Source organism: Silurus aristotelis (genome assembly GCF_946808225.1).
Source record: "Silurus aristotelis genome assembly, chromosome: 4".
NCBI classification, from domain to species: Eukaryota; Metazoa; Chordata; class Actinopteri; order Siluriformes; family Siluridae; genus Silurus; species Silurus aristotelis.
Genome location: NC_139577.1, coordinates 25784431 through 25805887, shown reverse-complemented (window position 1 = coordinate 25805887; position 21457 = coordinate 25784431). Strand labels below are relative to the sequence as shown.

General features: G+C 38.4%; 1 protein-coding gene across 1 annotated transcript in view; it reads right to left on the bottom strand.

The window, feature by feature from the left end:
- The window catches only part of pcnx2 (pecanex 2), a 34867-nt gene that overhangs the window by 12716 nt on the left and 694 nt on the right, over positions 1–21457 (bottom strand). The window contains exons 2-25 of the mRNA XM_083538528.1: positions 18928–19130; positions 18644–18758; positions 18509–18542; positions 16939–18027; positions 16047–16188; positions 14388–14530; positions 14219–14297; positions 13965–14100; positions 12254–12396; positions 12027–12180; positions 11908–11940; positions 11640–11811; positions 10836–10946; positions 10665–10756; positions 9372–9481; positions 9149–9254; positions 8975–9067; positions 8458–8608; positions 6672–6813; positions 5730–5907; positions 4238–4346; positions 2554–2683; positions 2229–2287; positions 541–753 (exon numbers count right to left, since the gene is read on the bottom strand). Of these exons, the coding sequence (XP_083394654.1) occupies positions 541–753; positions 2229–2287; positions 2554–2683; positions 4238–4346; positions 5730–5907; positions 6672–6813; positions 8458–8608; positions 8975–9067; positions 9149–9254; positions 9372–9481; positions 10665–10756; positions 10836–10946; positions 11640–11811; positions 11908–11940; positions 12027–12180; positions 12254–12396; positions 13965–14100; positions 14219–14297; positions 14388–14530; positions 16047–16188; positions 16939–18027; positions 18509–18542; positions 18644–18758; positions 18928–19130 (3937 nt within the window). The remainder of the gene's footprint in view (positions 1–540; positions 754–2228; positions 2288–2553; positions 2684–4237; positions 4347–5729; positions 5908–6671; positions 6814–8457; positions 8609–8974; positions 9068–9148; positions 9255–9371; positions 9482–10664; positions 10757–10835; positions 10947–11639; positions 11812–11907; positions 11941–12026; positions 12181–12253; positions 12397–13964; positions 14101–14218; positions 14298–14387; positions 14531–16046; positions 16189–16938; positions 18028–18508; positions 18543–18643; positions 18759–18927; positions 19131–21457) is intronic.

Genomic DNA, 21457 nt, shown 5'->3' with positions numbered 1-21457 from the left:
AGGCCCTTAACCCTTTGTGATCCAGGGGCACCATATCATGGCTGACCCTGCGCTCTGACCCCAGCTTCTGAACAAGCTGGGATACGCAAAGAACGAATTTCACTATGCTCTAATGTATATGTGACAAATAAAGTCTATTCTTTTTCTAAAATCATTTTCACAAATTCAAAATCACAAATTCCGTTGGCCCTTAACCCTCTGTGCTCTAGGGACATAGTATCATGTCTCACCTTGCGTTCTGAGCCCAGATCCTATCATCGCTGTGATATGCGGAAAAATTATTTCACTGTAATTTAATGTAAATGTAATGTAAATGCGACAAGTAAAAATGACCTCGACACTGATTGTGTTCATTAACGTTTAAGTTTGACCTTAATCATGCACAAAGTCATATTTTTAAACTAGACTCAATAACACACAAATGTTTTTTTTTTTTTTATAAGAAACACTGTTTTTTTCCTACTTATTTAATATATCTTTTTGGGAAAATATCCAGCCACCATGCTGTGGAATTTTCTCCATCTCTTTATAGCTACTTGCCTCTGAATTCAAGGCCTCTCAACTGGAATGTCACAAGGCCGTTGCCAACCTCGATGAGGTGTATGAGAGCATTCAGGTAATCAGAGGCCAGGATGAAGCAGTCGCCTGTGCTGTAGTTCCCCCAGCGGCCCAGCAGCAGATCCCCACACAACGAGTGCTGCAGTGAACGGGTCAGGTACTCGTAGAAGATCGAGTTCAGATTATCATCACACCCTGTAGGTAAAAAATTATTTCTTATTAAAGTGACTATATTGTAATAAGATTACACCAAAGCAGTTATTAAGCATAAAGTATTTCTAGATATTTTGTGTCAAATAGACTGTATTGACAAAAGTATTGGGGCACCTGAGATTTCCAGCCATATTTTGTTCATCTTCAAACTGTTACCACAAAAACTAACAATTCTAAAAGATGTTTTTGCATGTGGGGGCATTAAATTCTCCTTTCATTTGAAATAAGAGACTTACACCTGTTCCAGCATGACCATTTCATGTAGATATGCTTTACATGGGTTGGAGTGAAACATTTTGAGTGCCCTGCTATACTGTAGAACTCTGAAGTCAACCCTATTGAACATGCTTGAGATGAATTAGAATGCTGAATGCACCCTAGGCCTCAAGTCAAGTCAGTCAAGTTTATTTCTATAGCGCTTTTCACAACAGACAATGTCTCAAAGCAGCTTTAAAGAATTTTAAGAGTTAAGATGAATGGTGTGCATTTATCCATGATGAGCAGCATTGGAGACTGTGGCAAGGAAAAACTCCCTTAGATGTTATGAGGAAGAAACATTGAGAGGAACCAGACTCAAAAGGGGAACCCATCCTCATTTGGGTGACATCAAGAGTGTGATTATAGTCTTTAAACAATACAGAACACTGGAGAGTGAGAATTAACATGAGCACTGGAATGTAAGATTATGAGTAATGTTCTTTCTACAGTCTTTTACAGTCATTTATGGTTATAAAACTAGGAGCTACTGAGCAACTCATAAAATAGCTCAACATTTGTGATCATCACAAATCCAACACAAGCTTCTCCATGCCAGAGCCTTTAAACACTCAAGGAGGTCCAATGTCAGAACTCCACATGAAGTGGGATCCAATTGGTGCTGGTACGTCTCTAGATGGTTCAGGATGTTTGCGAGTTCGGCATCTACTTCTTTAAAGGTCCACAATCTTCATAAGGTGGGATGTGACTAGGGCTGGAGCAACATCAGGATGCCTCGGGATTAGTAGAGAAAGAAAAGCAGTGGAGGGCCTCCTCACCCTACATCAGTACCTGGCTTCACTTACACCCTTGTGGATAATTGAGCACAAATCTCCACAACCACACTTCCCAATCTTCCCAGAAGAGTTATTATAACCTCAAATGGGCAATAAATGTAAAATGTGATGTCCAAAAAGCACATATTAAGCTCAGTTGTCCACAAAATTTTGGCCATGTAATGCATGTCAGAAAAAAATCATGAATCAGTAATCGGGTTCATATACTCGTAATCTCCTAATAGATAATAGCTCTATTAAATGCAATTCCATATATTCAAGATTTATATACACTTCATGTCATTTTAAGAGTGCTTTCACAGCCCGAATGGCTTTAAAAGAAGTCTTTTTAAATATAATGCATTTGCAATTGATTTAAGAGCTGATTTAATCTGCTTAGGAGTCAAGCATGTAAAGGTTATTTACCGGTATCCTTGTCTATCTGAGACATCAGTCTGCTGTTGGAATTGTCCATACGTTTTGTGCTGAAAATGACCAGAAAAAGTGTAAAGTCATACAAGCATTTAACAGACACATCTCTAGACTGTTGAAAACGGCTGGCATTTCCAGACTTGCTCTTGGAGAACCCTATCATCCATCCACACATTTATCCATCTATCAATTAAATAGCTTTTTTTAAGCACATCAGAATCTAGAATCCAATTACATATACAGTACAGTAATTTACAAGCCATGCTTATGTGCGGTTTATTTACTGAACGCTGCATTTTTAAGTGCAAGAGGGACTTACTTATAGTTTCTCTCCCAAAACTTGACAGGACGTGGGTAGGATGTGATGAAAATGGCACTGCCTAAAAACGGGCTCAGTGGAGTGTAAAAGATGGTCGTGATTAACGTCTGTACCAGCAGCATGGCAGAATCTAAACGCTTGTAATTAAGGGAAATGAAACCATTTTGAACTAATAAGTGAATAAATTATTATTTAACACTCAACCACCAACAATAACTTGATAGGCTCCCTATTGAGATTATTATTGAGAACTGTGTGTAGTTTATACTTGTGACATTTTCAGATTTGTACTGACTAGAAACATAGAAGGAGGGCTTTTTTAATTGCAATAGGACTAATTCTGTTACACGTATAAAGCTTGCTTTTGAATTAAAAACAAAAACAAGAAACTGGACTTTTTTTTTCCTTAATGTCAAATATAAGGGATGCAACATAAAAATTATAATTTAAAGCAGAGGTAAAACCATCTATTATCTGCTATACGGATAATGTATTGCTGCACATTGTGATTACATGAGATTTTCAGACAGTGGCAGGGTGACCATATCCACAAGAAAATAGGCTCAAGTTCAGACTCACAGAAAAGCAGTGTTGGATCATTTACTTAAAAAAAATAAATAAATAAATAAAAAATACTAATTGCATCATCAAGCTGTATTTAAATGACTGATTTATCAATCTTCCTAAAAAGTAATTTCATTACTCAGGACTAATGACCTCTTCAAATCCGCATCAACCTTGAGCACATCATCAGAAGAAATGAGCCTCTTTTATTCATTCATGCAATAGTTCAATCTAAAAAGCATAGGTTTATTAGACCACTTTCTAATCTATGTAAACGGGCTCAACACGGCAAAAAGACAGAAGGCGGAGCTAAAGGTGGCAGAGTTGAAGATGCTGCGCTTTTCGTTGTGAGTGGCGAGGATGACGAGGATGACAAGGATGAAGAGGATGGAGGCACTGTGCAGGTAGAACGTTTTAGAGAAAAGATAAGTTGAGATGGTTTGGTCATGTGCAGAGAAGGGAATGGGGTAAACTGAGCCGCTAGTAAGGAGGAAACGAGGAAAGGCTAAGAAGAAGGTTTATGGACAGGAGCAGCAGACAGAAGAAGAAACTGGCTTAACAATGAGAGCTACTTGTGGCTGAAAGAGAGAGGCAGTGTTTTTCTCTAGGACTCTTGCATTTTATTGTGAGGTTCATGTCTATATGAGTATTTAAAAAATAAAGCAACGGGAATTTTGTCATTAAGAAAACTCGTTTTTTTGCTGAGACCAAAGCTCCGGCACCTGCCGCAAACACTGGCCTACATGTGTGTGAGCCTACAGCTACAGCAAATGTTCACAAATTGAATGGGTGTTTTATACAGAATTGTTAAAAGTCTGTACAGTAATCAGTGCAAAGTACACCATAAACAACTAGGTAAGTGGCCTAACAAAAATTATTTTATCAGTTGAAAAGTAATGTAATTACAATAGCATTACTTAGTATGGCATTACACCCAACACCTTTATTTTACTCCTATAGAATTGCATTTAATCTGATCTAAATACTGATGCAAGCAGTTTTGCTCTGAATACAACTCCAAATAAACATTTGAAATTCTGGCCTTTTTTTTTCTATTTAGAACTGGTAACCGTTTTTTATACACAGTAATTATAGCATGCAGGTCAGACTGTAAGGATACGTGGCACAGCAAAAGGCTGGGCGAAGGCATGAAAAGCGCTGCCCCATGCTATCTGCCAGGGAGCGATGTAGATTAGAACAAAGTGCAGCTTGTGCAGAAGATCCCAGAGCTGTAGACAAAACACAGTGCAGCTGACAATAAACAAACATTGTTATTTGGGGCCCATAAAGCACATTCGGAGCTGATTCTGCAATCAACATGGATAACCAATACTACTATACAGGACACAAACAAAACCCAAAAAAACAATAGAGTGAATTCAGACATGTTTTGGAAACAAATAAATACATAATGAATTCATTGATGACTGCTGATTACATATACCCTAATACATAATTATATTAATGATCAATTATGTGCTCAATGTAACCTGTTTTTCAGAAGATATATGCAATATATACTATATGGACCAAAGTATAGGGACACCTTTCTTTTTCAGACATCTGTGGTTCTTCACCAAATTGTTAAAACAAAATTGGAGGCACACAATTGACTTGACTTTATACTGAAGTGTTAAATTTTTCCCCCACTTAAAACCCCAAACTGCTCCAGCATGGCAGTGCTCCTGTGCACAAAGCAAGCTCTATAAAGATATTTTTTACATGGGTTGTACTGGAACATCAGAAGTGTCCTGCTACAAAGCTCTAAAACTATTAAACATCTTTGGGATGAACTGGAATGCTGACTGGAGGTTCTTATAAGAGCAGCTGTGGGCTGATTTGTGGAATGGGATGTTTAAAATACACATTCGGATTTTAAGGTCAGGTGAGGTGTCCACAGTTTTTTGTCCGTACAGTATATTTCAAATGCATACCGTCAGTATTTGTTCATGTAGATGGAAGATGAACTATAGATGATGTCTATATGAGACAAGTGCAACTCTCACAATAACAGAGGCATTAAAACCAGTTAAAAGTAAAGTGTGATGTGAAGTGTGAAGGAAACATGTAGAAAATAAGTTGCAGTGCAAGACAGGTTTCCTGACTCTGTCTAGATACGACTGTCCGACACCCTTTTAAACTTCCCCTGACCCATAGTTTGTGTGGTTTTATTTCTGTCAGTATATAAGATGCCTCATACAATAGAGGAAGCTAAAGAGAGATTCAGATTTAACTTGGTGTGGGTCTGGTCTCTTACTGAGCTCATAAATAGATAAAACCTTGTTCATGGAAAATGTGTTTGGTCTCTTTATTGAATTTTCACTCCAGTAAATAATAAAGAAGTAGTTCAGATAAGCACAATTTCAATGATATAATCTCGAGAGCATGTTAAATTCCCTGGACTCTGCAGCAGTGAGGTGGCAGCACTTACCCATTGCACTAGCACAGGGTCATCCATTTGTATTTATCTACAACAATTAAAAAGCAATCTACACTATCCTGGAGAGATTCCAAAACTGTTTTTTTGCCTAATGCACTCGCCAGGCTTTTTGTAATTTTGCTACTGAAAAGTCAGATTTGTGTGCAGTAAGGTCTCAGCTGGCAGAACTCACCTTGTGGAAGACTATGGACATGAGGAAGAAGTTGAGCAGGAAGGTCTCAGACGCCCCACTACAGTCGAACTCGAAGAAAACGATGGTGAAGATGAGCGTGAGGAACTGGTAGCTGGGGTTGCAGAAGGACGAGCGCAGAAGCTTCATCCCAGCAACTGTCATCAATAAGACATCACAGCTGGAGCGAGACACAGACACCTGAGAAACTCAGGCGCAGTGGAAAAACACAGCCAAGCAAAGCACAGAGAGATAAGGACAGGACGGGAAGCTAACAGCTAACGCTGACAAGCGCTTATGCTAATTGTAAGGGCTAGTAATGCAACTTTTTTTAGTTACTCACAAAATGTTAAATGTTTTTCCTGCTTTACTGGGACACATGACAATAAGCTTCCCTTTTTAAAATGTTGTTATTGTTCAGTGGGATATTCACTATATGGACAAAAATTTGTGGACACCTGACCATAAGATACGTGTGCTTTTTTTAAACATTCTACATTTAGTCCCTATTTGCTGTTATTATAACCTCCACTCTTCTATTGTTGCTTGTTGAGATTTGTGCTCATTCAGCCATAAGGGCTGAATAAACGTAGGCTGAGGAGGCCTCCTTGAGGAGGTGTTTTTGTGGAGGTCTGGGGTGCAGTCAGTGTTTCAGTTCACCCTAAATATGTCGATTAACGTTGAGATCAAAGTTTTATAGCAGGCCACTCAAGACTTTTCACTCTATCCCACGTTTACCACATTTTCATGGACCTGGCTTTGTGAAGCTGGCACTGAGGAATTGTCATGAACAGGTTTATTGAAGGTCTACACAATGTTTGTGCCTCCACCTTTGTGATTACAGTTTGGGCAAGAATCATATATGACTGGAAAATCAGGCATCTCGATACTTTTTTCCATATAGCGTGTGTGTGTTTTTCAATCCTGTGCTGCACAGACACTTACTGTATGCCCAGTTTCTTCCGGTGGCTAAGAGCGAAGCCGTCATTAGTGAGGGCACTGAGCACAATGGCTGGGTACACAACATACTTCTCAAAGCTCAAAAGCCCGACGTAAAGTCTCTCGAACCACATCAACTCTGCTTCCTCTGAAATGCATTCATGACACATACACATATACACACATAGTGAGACATTGCTTTCTCTGTGCCTCAGTGCTTAATATGGATTCAAGAAATGTATTTGCAAAATAAGGCATAGTTAATCACTGGAACAAATGACAAATTATGAAAATATGAAATCCAGAGTGACATTTTTTCCTGCACATTATGAAATCTTTGGAAAAAAAAATAAAAACTAAATTGGCCAAAGTACCAAATGTTAAAGTATTAAATACTTGTGTACATGTACATATACATGACCTAGACGTTTTTTTTTATTGGTTGATAATTCAGTATTCATACCGAGATGAATATAAACTAGTGCTATGGTTGCTATTTGTTGTTGTTCAAAACTGTCCATTAATAATGGACTGAGCGGTAGTGTTTTTGGCAGTGTTGGTGCTTTGCCAATAATAATGACAGTTGCTTTTTTCTAACATTACTGGGACCATTTTATTTCTTTCCTGTTCGAGCCAGTTGCTGTTATTAAAGGAAAAATAAAAAAAAATAATTAAAGAGTAATAACTTTGACCAAGGAACTAAATAAATAAATATATATATATATATATATATATATATATATATATATATATATATATATATATATATAGAGAGAGAGAGAGAGAGAGAGAGAGTTTGGTACACATGTGCACCAAATGCAATATTTTTTACATTACATTTACATTTGCGGCATTTGGCAGACGCCCTTATCCAGAGCGACTTACAACTGAGCAGGGGGTGGTCTTAGGGCTTTTGCTCAAGGTGGGATTTGAACCTGTGACCTTCCGATCCAAAGTCAAATGCCTTAACCACTGAGCTACCACCTCCTTTTTACGTGTGGAACATAGTTGCAATCTAAAATGGCGGACCGCAAGTTTAGTCTCTTCGCTCTTTGAGCATTTTTTAAAACAATTTTTAAACTTTAAAACATACACAACAACAAAGAAACTATTTAGCTATTTAGTGTATTTCCACTGAGGCTACTCACTCCGTACCGAAAATAAGATTTGTTTTGCATATGCATAAACCGTTACAGAAACAATAGCACTAGTGTCTAGTGTCTAACGCCAGCACTATGGATTCAAGATATATATATATATATGTATGCAGTCCAGATCTTTTACCCATAGAAAACATTTGGCGCATCATAAAGATAAAGATGCAACAAAAAAGACCTAATAGAGTTGAGCAACTAGAAGCCTGTATTAGACAAGAATGGGACAATATTCCTATTCCTAAACTTAAGCAACTTGTCTCCTCAGTCCACAGACGTTTGCAGACTGTTATAAAAAGAAGAGGGGATGCCACACAGTAGTAAACATGGACTTGTTCCAACTTTTTTGAGATGTGTTGATGCCATTAAATTTAAAATCAATTTATTTTTCCCTTAAAATGATAAATGATCTCAGTTTAAACATTTGATATGTCATCTTCCACATCATTGCATTCTGTTTTTATTCACAATTTGTGCGGTGTCCCAACTTTTTTGGAATTGGGTTTATATATATATATATATATATATATATATATATATATATATATATATATATATATATATATATATATATATATATATATATATATGTATATATATATATATATATATATAAATTGAAAGACAGTACCACATACCTGCAGGCTCAAACTGTGAGTACTCTTTACTCTTAAGTACTGGATGTGAGATCCACAACCAGGGATGATGTTTGCGTAACTGAGGGATTAGATAGTGAGTGACAAAGCCCACGGTTGCTGCCAGGGCATACAGCACTATGGTGACAAAGGGCTGCATTAAGAACACAAGAAATATTGTTATTTAAATATTGAGTTAATTACTATGCATATGTTATAATTCTGATATTTGAAAATGATTAAACAAAAATTTTGACTATAGGCGCCCATGACTAAAATTCTTGGAACCTGGTCTGCTTGTACATGAAGCACTGACCAATAACTGACCATCCATCCAAATGCAAACTACACAGTAATGCATAATTTTAAAAAAACCCAGTTTTTTCTGGGTTCCAAATTTGTTCAACACTAAAGCTAACAGAAATAGGATTTGTGAATTGTACATTAATGCAGTCTGAGGGAAAACCCTTGTATAAGCCAATATCTACTGTCCAAATATTTGAAACTCTGAATAACTCACCCTTAAAGACAGGAAGACAGTACTGGCAGTAATCGCAAAAGTCAAAACTGAAGCCAGTGTGCACATGAGCAGATCGGAGATCAGTATTTCTCTCTATGGGAAGAAAATTAGTACGGTTAGGCAATCAGACCAGCAGTGCTCCGTCTGTAACATATTAATCCTAATGCTCCTTACCACTGAACTCTGGAGCTTTTTTGGAAGAGGATCATCATTCTCAGAGTCCTCTTCCTCCACCACGCCATCCCCCAGCACTGGCATGAATTTGGATTTAAAATACCCACTGAGATGAGGAGCAGAGAAGAATGTTGTTTATTAAGTAGTTGGGTGGATCTGGTTCATGCAGAAATCCATTAGTAGTCAAGCTGAGAAATGCTTTAGCAAAACAAGGTTTCCGTACAAAAGCACAGAGGGGTCGCTACTTTGTCGGCTCAGGTGATAGGACAGGGCTACCAGTAAAGCACAAAAGCCAGAGAACAGGGCAGGGATGTGCTGCTCATTCCACGGTTCCTGCAAACATCAACAATAGCAATGAAAAGAAGCCAACATCATACATTTAGAAGTCACAAATGAGCCATGTATTCATATACACTATATGGACAAAAGTATTTGGACACCTGAACTTTCTTGCCATGTGTGGCTCTTCTTCAAACTGTTACCCAAAGCTTTGAGCATCCAGTTGTACAGGGCGTCTATGGATGCGGTACAATAGAATTTTGCGTTCACTTGAACTTGGAAACCAAAACCTGTTCCAGCATGGCAATGCCCCTGTGCACAAAGCCAGTTTCAGTTGAAGATATGGTTTAAATGCTTTAGAGAGGAAGGTCTTGAGAGGCCTGCTATACTAAACACCTTTGGGGTGAATTGGAACACTGACTGCACCCCAGGCCTCCGCACCCTACATCACTGCCTGACTTTATACATACCCTTGTGGCTGATGAACTCAAATGCTCAGAAGCACACTACAAAATTTAGTGGAACAGTTTCCCTGAAATGTGGAGGGAATTATAAGAGAAGAATTGGGACTAAATATGGAATGTGATGCTCAAAAAGAAAATACCATACTTATGACCAGGCGTCCGAAAACTTTTGGCAATATAGTGTATGTTACAAGGGAAATCATTCGCTCAGTCATAAGAAAAGAGCAAAACTAGTTCCCATGACCTTTTTCATTCATTCATTCATTCATTCATTTTCTCCCGCTTATCCGTAATTTGGGTCGCGGGGGCAGCAGTCTAAGCAGGCCCCCGCCTTCGACTGCTGCCCAATCCTCACTGCACCGTCCCTTACGGTCCCTCCTGCAGGTGGTGAGCCCACGGGAAGGCGGCCCCACGTCACTCTGACATCACGGACCTTGATATTTCCCTCGTAAGGGACCCCCAGAGCATAGAGGGTTAAGGACCTTGCTCAAGGGCCCAAGAGTGGCAGCTTGGCAATACCGGGGCTTGAACCTCAGACCTTCCGATCGGCAACTCAGCGCCTTAACCGCTGGAGCCACCACTCCCCCTAGTTCCCATGACCTACTATTCTCATATATATATATATATATATATATATATATATATATATATATATATATATATATATATATATATATATATATATATATATATATATATATATGATCTTATCATTACAGTACAGTAACAGGTGTCACAGTGTCACAAAGTGTGCTTTTTAAATAAAACCACACCTTCAGTGCTCCAAAACAGAATCCGTACAGTAATATTAAAACCATCAGACTCCTCCCTATACAGTAGATGGCTGAGAAGAGTCCAGTTGCAGCTAAAAGGAAAAAGAGGTCAGTGGCAATTTTATGAAATGGTTTATCATTTATCCTGAATGACAGAAAATAGTTACGAACCTGTTCCACCGAAAAAGTGTATATCAATTTGCTCGAGAAAGTAAATAGAAAATGTATTGATTTGTGGAAAGAGGCCAAGGAGAAAGATAATTGGAAAGCAGTATGTAAAGCCTGAAAGGAGAAAAAGCAAGAGTAATTATACATATTTCCATATTAAAATAAATATATTCAATTAGATATTATTTTCTGTTTTTAATCAGTTTCAACCTCACACTAATTTACTTAAAGTTAACATGCAAATGCTGCAAAACATGACCTCACACTGTACCTTACACTGTACGAACAAAAGTTTGTGGACACCTGACCACAAGATTCGTATATGCTTTTAAACATTCCACATTTACTCCCCAATTGATGATATAATAAATTCCACTCTTCTGCAAAGGTGCACCACTGGATTTTAGAGTGTAGTTGTAGAAATTTGTGATCATTCAGCCACAAGGGTATTAGTAAGATCAAGTACTGATGTAGGGTGACGAGGCTTGGGGTGCACTCAGCATTATAATTCATCCCAGAGATGTTTAATAGGGTTGAGGTCAGCACTCTAAAACAGGGCATGAAAAATCTTCATCTCCAACCCATGTAAACCATATCTTCAAGGAGCTGGCTTTGTGCACAGGGGCATTGTCATGCTGGAAAAGGTTTGGTTCCCTTAGCGCAAGTGAATGGAAAATGTCATTCTACTGCATCCACTGCATCTACTGTGTGCCTGCACAGAACAACATTCGGCTGGAAAGTCAGGTGTCCCAATACTTTTATCCATTTAGCGTACACAAACACAGCCCTTTAAAACATAATACATACCAATTAAAACATTGTGTACCAGTCGTAGAATGTCCGACATTACAATCGTAATGCCATATAAGGTAAACACAGGAAGGTTTGATGATTTTAGGTTCAACTCCAGAATCCAAATAAGGCTGCAGAACGTGCAGAAATACGTCGCTCGACTGTATGCGATTATTTGATTATGTCCCTAAAAACAAGCAACCAGAAAAAACAAGCAACCAGAAAAGTGATGAGTACTGAACCCTGTTTTGTGCCATAATTGATGTTGTTCAGCTAAACTCACATGAGTGGGCGATGCAGCGTCTGGCTGGACACTCTGCAAAACCAGCAAGTCATTGTTTACTAATAGAACTCAACTGACAGTATGTTATGGGTAATAGGTGGGACTGAAAGCTACGTTACCTTTAATAAAGAGTACTGACAGCTAGCCATGACAAGGCAAAACTGAAAAACCCAAAAGTCTTTAAAGCAACCCTGGTTCAGGAGCACAAAACCCAGAAAAGCGACCAGGGATGCCAAAAACACAGCAGCTGTGTTCTCCTTCCAGTCCTGATTCCTGTAAAAACCATAAAAGGTTCGGGGTTCCGATGCTTTATTTAGCACTTAATATCCAACAGCCCATATCTGACCTGTCGAGCAGCGCCATCAAGGCCAGCCGGTCGTACAAGATGTTGATCCATTTCCCAGGAAATACTTTCAGCTTATAGTAGAACTTCCGAGACGGCTTCTCCTCGGTAGTCGTGTCAGAGGAGTCGTCAAGAGAATCCTCCTCCTGGATGAACAATAGCGGCACACTGATGAGCGATTTGTCTTCATATGAAAGCTGTGAGCATTACAGACGATTCAAATCTCGGTCGGTTATTGCAAAAAATTTACGTGATATTTAGGACATCTGGTAGGTACCTTTATCCAGAGGAGTTTACATTTATCCATTTAATGGCCTTGCTCAGGTCAGCGGTGACAGACTGGAACAAATGGCAAAACGTTCTAACTACCGAGCTACCACTTCTTCCATGATCCTTTCATTATTTTACAATGACAAAAAGAAAATCCTAATCTATTCTCTTATCAAGTTTATGAATCTATTCTGCTCTAATCTATTATACTCTATGCTACTTTATACTGCTCAAATACATTCCGTTGTATTATACTGAACTATTCCAATGTACTTATTTTCTTGTACGCTGTACTCCAATTACAAATATCTTCTCTACTTGCCATTCTATTGTATTCCTATGTATAATAAGTGCTATGTATTAGAGTACTGTATAAAACAGTATTATTCTCTGTATTATGCTTTGATATATTCTGGTTCATTTTATGTTACTTTATTGTGCTTAACTTCAACTCATTCTACTGTATGCTACTCAGCTATTCTTCTTTTATATGCTTTATGGCCACTGCTAGCTCTTTATTAGCTCTGTATTAGCTCAGTGCCCAGTATTAGCTATATTGGCTCTATGGCCAGTAGTAGCTCTGTATTAGCTCTGTATTTGGTCTGTGGCCAGTAGTAGCTCTGTATTAGCTCTATATTGGCTCTATGGCCAGTAGTAGCTCTGTATTAGTTCTGTATTGGCTCTATGGCCAGTAGTAGCTCTGTATTAGCTCTATATTGGCTCTATGGCCAGTAGTAGCTCTGTATCAGCTCTGTATTGGCTTTATGGCCAGTAGTAGCTCTGTATTAGTTCTATATTGGCTCTATGGCCAGTAGTAGCTCTGTATTAGTTCTGTATTGGCTCTATGGCCAGTAGTAGCTCTGTAGTAGCTCTGTATTGGCTCTGTATTGGCTCTATGGCCAGTAGTAACACTGTATCAGCTCTGTATTGGCTCTATGGCCAGTAGTAGCTCTGTATTAGCTCTGTATTGGCTCTATGGCCAGTAATAACACTGTATCAGCTCTGTATTGGCTCTATGGCCAGTAGTAGCTCTGTATTAGCTCTGTATTGGCTCTATGGCCAGTAGTAGCTCTGTATTAGTTCTGTATTGGCTCTATGGCCAGTAGTAGCTCTGTATTGGCTCTATATTGGCTCTATGGCCAGTAGTAGCTCTGTATTAGCTCTATATTGGCTCTATGGCCGGTAGTAGCTCTGTATCAGCTCTGTATTGGCTCTATGGCCAGTAGTAGCTCTGTAGTAGCTCTGTATTGGCTCTGTATTGGCTCTATGGCCAGTAGTAACACTGTATCAGCTCTGTATTGGCTCTATGGCCAGTAGTAGCTCTGTATTAGCTCTGTATTGGCTCTATGGCCAGTATTAACACTGTATTAGTTCTGTATTGGCTCTATGACCAGTAGTAGCTCTGTATTAGCTCTGCTGGGAAATGAGAAATATGATTTCTTGCCTGAAAGATCTCAGGGTGTGTTCTCCTGGGCCGAAGCCGATGAGCTGGAACAATGCGACGCTGAAACGGACAATCAGGATGCCCACCCACTAACCCATCCTGGCACTCTGAGTTAGATGACGTGGAAAGGAGATCACTAACAGACAAAATAATGCAAAAAAAATAAGAGAAAGTTAATCATATCGGTCAACATTCAAATTTGAAAGCAAAGGTTTGCCAAAATCTGGTGTGATTTTCCAAGTTGTTCAATGTACCATATATTCCCTGTGATGAGTTCAGCTCCAAGCGGTAAATTTAATGCTCTTTCGTTGTACAGTTTTCGAGGTCTGTCTCCTGAAATACATTTTTCCATTTCCTATTAGCTTTGTTTCCTTCTTTGGAAATGACTTAATAAGAATAATTACTACTTTATTGTTCACTTACTGTGTACTGTGTGGAAGGTGTAGGCCTCCTCTTTAGATGTTGCTTCTGGTCTACAGATGACCTGCAGCATTGAGCTTTCTGATTGGGAGGTCTGCGAGGGCAGAGAGTCATAGTCTGGATCTCTTTCCTTATCTGTCTGAGGGCTGGAAGAGTGAAAAGAAGTTGCTTATTTATGCGTTGTATATTGGTTGTTCAATGGTATGGCTTCGCTCATGTATATTGGGGCTTGTGGTGAAATCAGAAACTAGCTAAGGCTGCATAATTTTGACAATTATAGTATGAGGGGTCCAAAATATCTTACAGTTCCTAGTCTAGAAAAAGTAGACTATTTGCATTATGAACTTGTTTCCCATAACACTAACAGAAATCAATGTTTATAGACTCACCTGCAAAACAGAAACAAAGCATAGAAGGGTGTGCTGTTGCAGAAAAATTAGCAGTGGTAGAAATGTGTGATGCAGTGGAGTTTCTGATATATAAAAATCCAGTGTTTTTAAATAACAATATACCTGGAAGTGGTTCTTCCTCATATACCATGGGTTGTCCTAATATTCAATTCTGATTGGTTTAAAGGTGCTGATTCTATACATCAAACACAATATAGTTCTGACCAAATGTAATCACTGCTCTAAATTAATGTGCTGCACAATTGTATTACCAACAGTAATAGTTCCATACAGTTGCATAGAGTTTCCTAATGACCTTACTGTGCAAAATTATGTGACAATTTCTGTCATCTATTTTTTATGGTGAATGTGGAAATTTTAATAAAAGGGTAAAGATAATGTGAAGCAAACAAAAAAACAAAAACAAAAGGCATCACCAGGAGTTTAACAGATTCATTATTAGTAGATATGCAACAACCTCGCTCTCCCTTTCTTCCACTATCATATCTCATACTATTAACTTTTTAATTATAATATATTAGATCTTATCAAACTACTTTATTGCTAAGTATGATTTTATGTGGACAGAATTCTACATCTGTATATAAAATAACTAACAACAACATAACGGTTGTTTTTATCCATGCAGTCGGATTTGCACTGCAAACATCAATGTCTTGTCAACGCTGGCAAGTTACCATTGTATTAGCACGATAATCTGCGGCTAGGTGTCTGTTAAACTATTATAATACACTCCCATTTGTGACCGCTGTTCTTCACGTCCACATCAAGCATTAAAATCATATAACGCACACCTAGGCATGGATCTCACTTACTTATTCTGCAAAAAAAACGTATGTCTGCAAAACAAGTTAGTTCTTGTTATCAGCTACATTATTGCAGCTTTTGAAACTGTCTTTCTCTCACCCAGCACTTTTTTGTCTCTTGAAGATTACTGTATAATTGGACAAAAAAGGCAACATCAAGGCAAACTTGTTTCTAACCAAACAGTTTCAAGAATTCAACAGCGATTCGATTAATTATAAGATTATTCAGCTCACGATTATAAAACCGGCCAAATATATGTGTGTGTGTGTGTATGTATATATATATAAATATATATGTGTGTGTATATATGTATGTATGTATATATATATATATATATATATATATATATATATATATATATATATATATATATATATATATATATATATATATACATACATATATACACACACACACACACACACAAAAACACACAGTACATTACCTGTCAGGAGAGACAATGGGAATCCGTTTCTCTGGAAGGCTGGGCAATGTGTCTGTAGCCAAGCTGTTTGGAGGGTTTGGAGGAACCTGCTGTTCAGCCTCATCTGTGCCTTCCCTGTTCTTCACCACAGTTGTAGTATCCTCTGATAAGAATCAGAACCAGGACTAATAAGAACAAAAATCCTTTCATCTTAGCATTCATAAATAAAAAGGCAATGTATCCCTAAACTTTTCAATCACAGTGTACTGTATGTGCTTTTACAATAAAGTGAACCTATTGTTTAACTAAAGCCGACATGAATGGTATGTAATGTGTTTAAAGGACTTTTTGAACATATCTGTTTTTTTTACTAATACATTTACATTTGTGGCAATATGCAAATATTGGTTTTGGTTTAGTAGAAAACCAAATATGTTCCAGATATGAGAAAGAAATCAGATGGATGTTTCAGTATGTTTTGAACATCAGTGTAAAATTCATCTCACTGCTTTTTTGAAACAGGTCAAAAGTCCTTTAATACCTTCTAATACACTCACAATCCTATTGAATCCTAGTTATTTACTCTCTCTGGAATTAAAAGATTGGGTGGGACCTCTACCTAGAAACTAATTTAGATTTTTTTGCCATTCTAGAGTTTCACTGTAAGCTCCAATCACAACAGTCCACAGTAACATGTATACTTTTGGAAAGTTTTGGTTGTTGTTGTTTTTTTTCCAAATATCTGGACAATATTGACAGAAGACTAAAGCAAAATAAAATCTTTAAATGTATTTGTATTACTGGGAACAGCAATATGCAATTTCAAATTGCAAATAACTGCAGTTCTGTGATTAATACTTGTCTCATAATATACTAATCATCCCACCCCCCAAAAAAAAGAATAAAGACCGACCATCTGTTTTAATTTCCTGCTCATCCTCTGCCTGCTTCCCTCCCCCACTTCTCGTACTGTTGATGGACTCCAGCATTGAAACAAACTCCACAAAATTGGATTCGTTGGGCAACTGGCCCTCTTTGTCCTCTAAGTCTGACTTAGATGAGGTCATGGTTTGCAGCTTTGATTTGGCTCGGAGGTCAAGCAGGACAGCATCCCTTCCACTGTCAATACTAAGTCCTCTTGCATGCATCCTTCCTTCTCTACCAAACCTCCCAAAACCAGAAGGGATCTGCAGGAATCCTTCAGTTTCTGACTTCAAATCAGTGTGCTCACTCTCATCCGGATGGGAGCGCACATCAATGCCCGACGAGCTATTATTAGTGTTCGGGCTGGGATTCTCAACCTCATGGTCATTGGAAAGTGCTTCATATTGGGTGGAACTGAACCCAACTGGCTCATTTGAGTCTTGACTTTCATGAGCCACAGATTGCCCCTGAGAAGATAATTCATAAGGATTTGGCTTCCCGCCTTTATTATCTTTGACACGGTTTTCTTCCTCCTCGCGAGGTGAATCAAACTTAATGACTGGGATTTTGACAGGAGAATCCTTCTGGTCTTGCTGAGCCAAACGGCATTGAGCCGACTCCAGGAGGCTGAGCCTGACTGACTCCTCAAGCTCAGCTGCTGTCTGAGGGTCACAGCTCATTGTGATGACAATCTTCACCGTATCATTCTCATCCAAGCGGGTTGATAAACCCGAATTGTCAACCAGTACCACAGAGATTTCATCTGAGCAGTAGGTCTCCTCAGGCTCGTCTTCTTCCTCAGCTTCTTTAGGCTCTGATGACCGAATCCCAGTGTTGATAGGGTCTTGTATTAAAGGTGTCTCTTTCATAGCTTCTTCTTTATTCCTGACCTCTTCACTGCCAGAAGAACAGAGTAGGCCTTCATCAACTGTGTCCCCTTGGGTAGGCTGTCTTTGCTCTGACTGTAAGAGTGGGGCTGATTGATCAGTATTGGGACTGAATGCATCATCGTGGGTTAGTTTCTCCTCAGCTTCAGTTCTGTCCTTACACTTCTTCTGAGACGAGGCATCATCTTGGCCTGCAAAAGTGGCACAGTCAAATAATTTGCATCGGTGCTAGGCTTCATCATAATCTTTGCTAAGGTGTTTCTTAGGTTAATGCTCACGACAATTTACAGTTTATTTTGAACAATAAGCATAACAAGTAGCTCTGACTAGTTTTACATTATTATACTCCACCCAGAAGAGGCGTGGTTCCTTGTGAGGTATCTTCCTCAAGTTTTCCTTTCCACTGTGTAGTGTCGGGCCTGCTCATTAAGAGATCTACAAATAGATCTCGATTTCTATAAAGTGACTCTGTAACCATGACTATTGTTGGATAATGCTCGAACTGAAATACCTTCTTATCAAGTATCATTCCAGGGACAATATCAGAGTCTCTTCTAGGTCATATGGATGGCTTTAATATGCATTATACTGGAGCTTTAATGACTTCAGAACTGTCTATAATTTTCTGTATTCCACAAATCCTAATTTTGTTTCGTGAGTATGATTACTTACCCTCTGTGTTCTTAAAATCCTTTTTCGAGCATTCCTGCAGCTTTAACAAGATAAAAACATCTTGTTGAGCATAAAAGTATGTTTTCCTTAAAGTATCCCACGGTATTTAAGCAGTATGAGTAACAGACCACTCACCCCAATCAGTCCAGAGTCTGTTTCAGTCTGTTTCACTGTGACTTGGATTATTGGACTTGGCCTGTTTCTAGTCAATACTGTCATGGCAACACTGTCAGGTACAGTGCTGCTCTTCCTGTTGGGAAAACCAAGATTATTTCCACTGTGTTGACTGGTATTTACCCAAAAGGTACTTTTAGACAATTCAATTCCAATTTCAACAACTTTGCAACTATAAATGAATATGCTTGTTGCGTTTTATAATCCATAATAAACACGTTTGACAAGAAGGAATTCAGCTGTACCTCAAGCTGGCTGGATGGCAGGTGTCTGAGGCATTACTCTTTTTTTCTGCACCTTTGCTAAGGTCAGAAACACTGTTTCGGGGTATAATTTCACCTTCATCAAACATTCGGTGAAGGCGGTAGTTCACCATCTTAATGAGGATGAAGAACACGGTCACTGAGGTACAGTAAATACTGAGGGCCAGACTGGTGGGTGGAAGAGCCTGAAGAAAAAAATAACACACACACACACGTTTGATAAATGTGTGTGCAATTTTATAATAAAGTTTAATTTAAAAAGACAAAGTGCAAAAAAATTGGAACGGTCTTTTTTGCAGTGTGGTATAGGAATAAAGTGTGGTATGGGATCTTATATGCTGTTATTTTTGCAGGTAATATACTGTAGTGTTTATGAAGAGTAACTAGGAAGCATCTCAAAAACAATGCATAGCAAATACCAACTTTATAACATCAATGGCCATTTTTTATAGAAAAAAACATTAATTACAAACCTAAAGTGATGTTGGGATTCATGGCTGTATGAATGAGTGTCAATAATACATGCTAAAAAAAAATCCAGAAGAAGACAAAGGAAAGAACAGATTGAAGCACATTTTCAGTTGCAGTTTCAGTTTCTCTCTCTCTCTCTCTCTCTCTCTCTCTCTCTCTCTCTCTCTCTCTCTCTCTCTCTATCGTTCTCTTTGAAATTGATGCAGGCTTCTTTACCATTCACCAATATTATTCGGCTCACTGAGAACAATGCGCTGATGGACAGATCACATCATTATAATCTGTTAGCTGGACATCTGACAGAGCTGAACATTTGTCATTTGTGTCACTTTCCATAAAGACAAGGCAGAAACTGTTCAAGTTTGTCAATCTGCATTTAAAGCTGCATAATTCAGTGCTAAAAGTCTGTGCAGCTCACCATGAGACTTGCCTTTTATAGTGTTTGCAGCTAGCATAAAATACATATAAATGTTTTTACCTACTATCAATTTTCACCCACAAGCAGTTTTCAGAGATACCAGAAAACACAGATCTATGGGTTTGTTGATGGAACAGTCCCTGTGACTTTTAAAGGTTAATCCTTTTACCTAATGTTTGCTTAGGATCTATTTTTGGTTGAGATTAAAATAGCCTGCTGGGGGTGTCCTCGGTGTCCAAGGAGCTGTGTGGCTGCAGATTTCCATTCCAGCCATGCAGGAGTCCCACCTGATTCCACCTGTAATAATGAGTTCATCTTAGCCTGGTGCCAGCTTTTAAATTTTTGAAAATCTCAAATCCTCGTTGTCCTTATGAAGGAACCTTAGAAGTGTTTCCATTTAAAACCCATTTTGGAAACTAGCTTTCTTTAGTTATCTAATGAACCCTTAAGGAACCCTTGAAGAACCGATTTCTTTGTAAACAGCCTTGGAGAATGGGAGGACAAATAAAAAAAGATTGTGGCTAAAAATAAGCGGCATGATGCCACTAGACGATTTTGTGCAACAGCCTCGTTTACCAGCCCTGTGATTCCCTTTGCTCTGGTGCACATGACTCAATATTCCAGTAGAAAACAGGGAAATTGCAGTAGTCTGACAGAGACATCTACCCATAAAAAAATTATTTTCAACATCTGTTATAGTCCATTTTTTAATATGTGGACGTGAGAGTGCATTTTTCAGGTTGGTGTGTTCCACAGCGTTACGCCACGTTTGTCCATGACTTAGACAGCATGCAGAGAAAATGCGTCAAATCCAGACTGCTGGCAGGCAGAGGCAACTGAGTGCAGGGAATAGTGGAGCTGACTACTCAGGGCCAACACGGGGAAAGAACTTGAAAAAAAACCTGGTATGGATTTTCCATTCGAGTACAGGTGTTTGAGATAATGCCAGTCCCAAATATATGAAAGTTGACATAATTAGGTCAGTAGGGTGAACTTTCTAATCATGGAAATTGAAACCTCTGGGGAATTGTGTCCCCTGTCAGAGGGACAAATGGTTCTGGCCGGGTTTCTGGCCGGAGGCTGATGCATGCGTTTTTTTTTTTGTTTGTTTTTTATGCATGGGGGTCTTGGCTTTGGCGTATTAAAAAATATTTTTAAAAAAAGACAGAAAACAATGAAAGAATGAATGTGTGGGAGGAAACCAATCTGCCTTGATTCAGAAATCGAAGTGGCAGAAAGAAATCGAACTATTTTACGCCTATAATATTCTATTGTAAATCTACATACAATCTATTATTGTTATTAATGAGATTAATAATGTTATTATTATATACACTGTCAACAAAGTATTCGGCTTTAGTATCTTTTAGTAAACACATTTGAAGAATTATCTCAGGGAATTTTAGTGTATTTATGTAGAATAAATCATGTTGGTGTACAGATGAAAAAGATATTAAAAGTATTATTTATGGAAGTGTAGAAGATACATAAGGGTGGATAAAATAAGGTACATTAACTCTCTATATCATTGTTTCTCCACTAAGTTGGACTTATAAAGGTTGGGAAATTGTACACATAGTTGGGTCTCTGAGATGTGTATAAACTGAATATGATCTCTAGCAT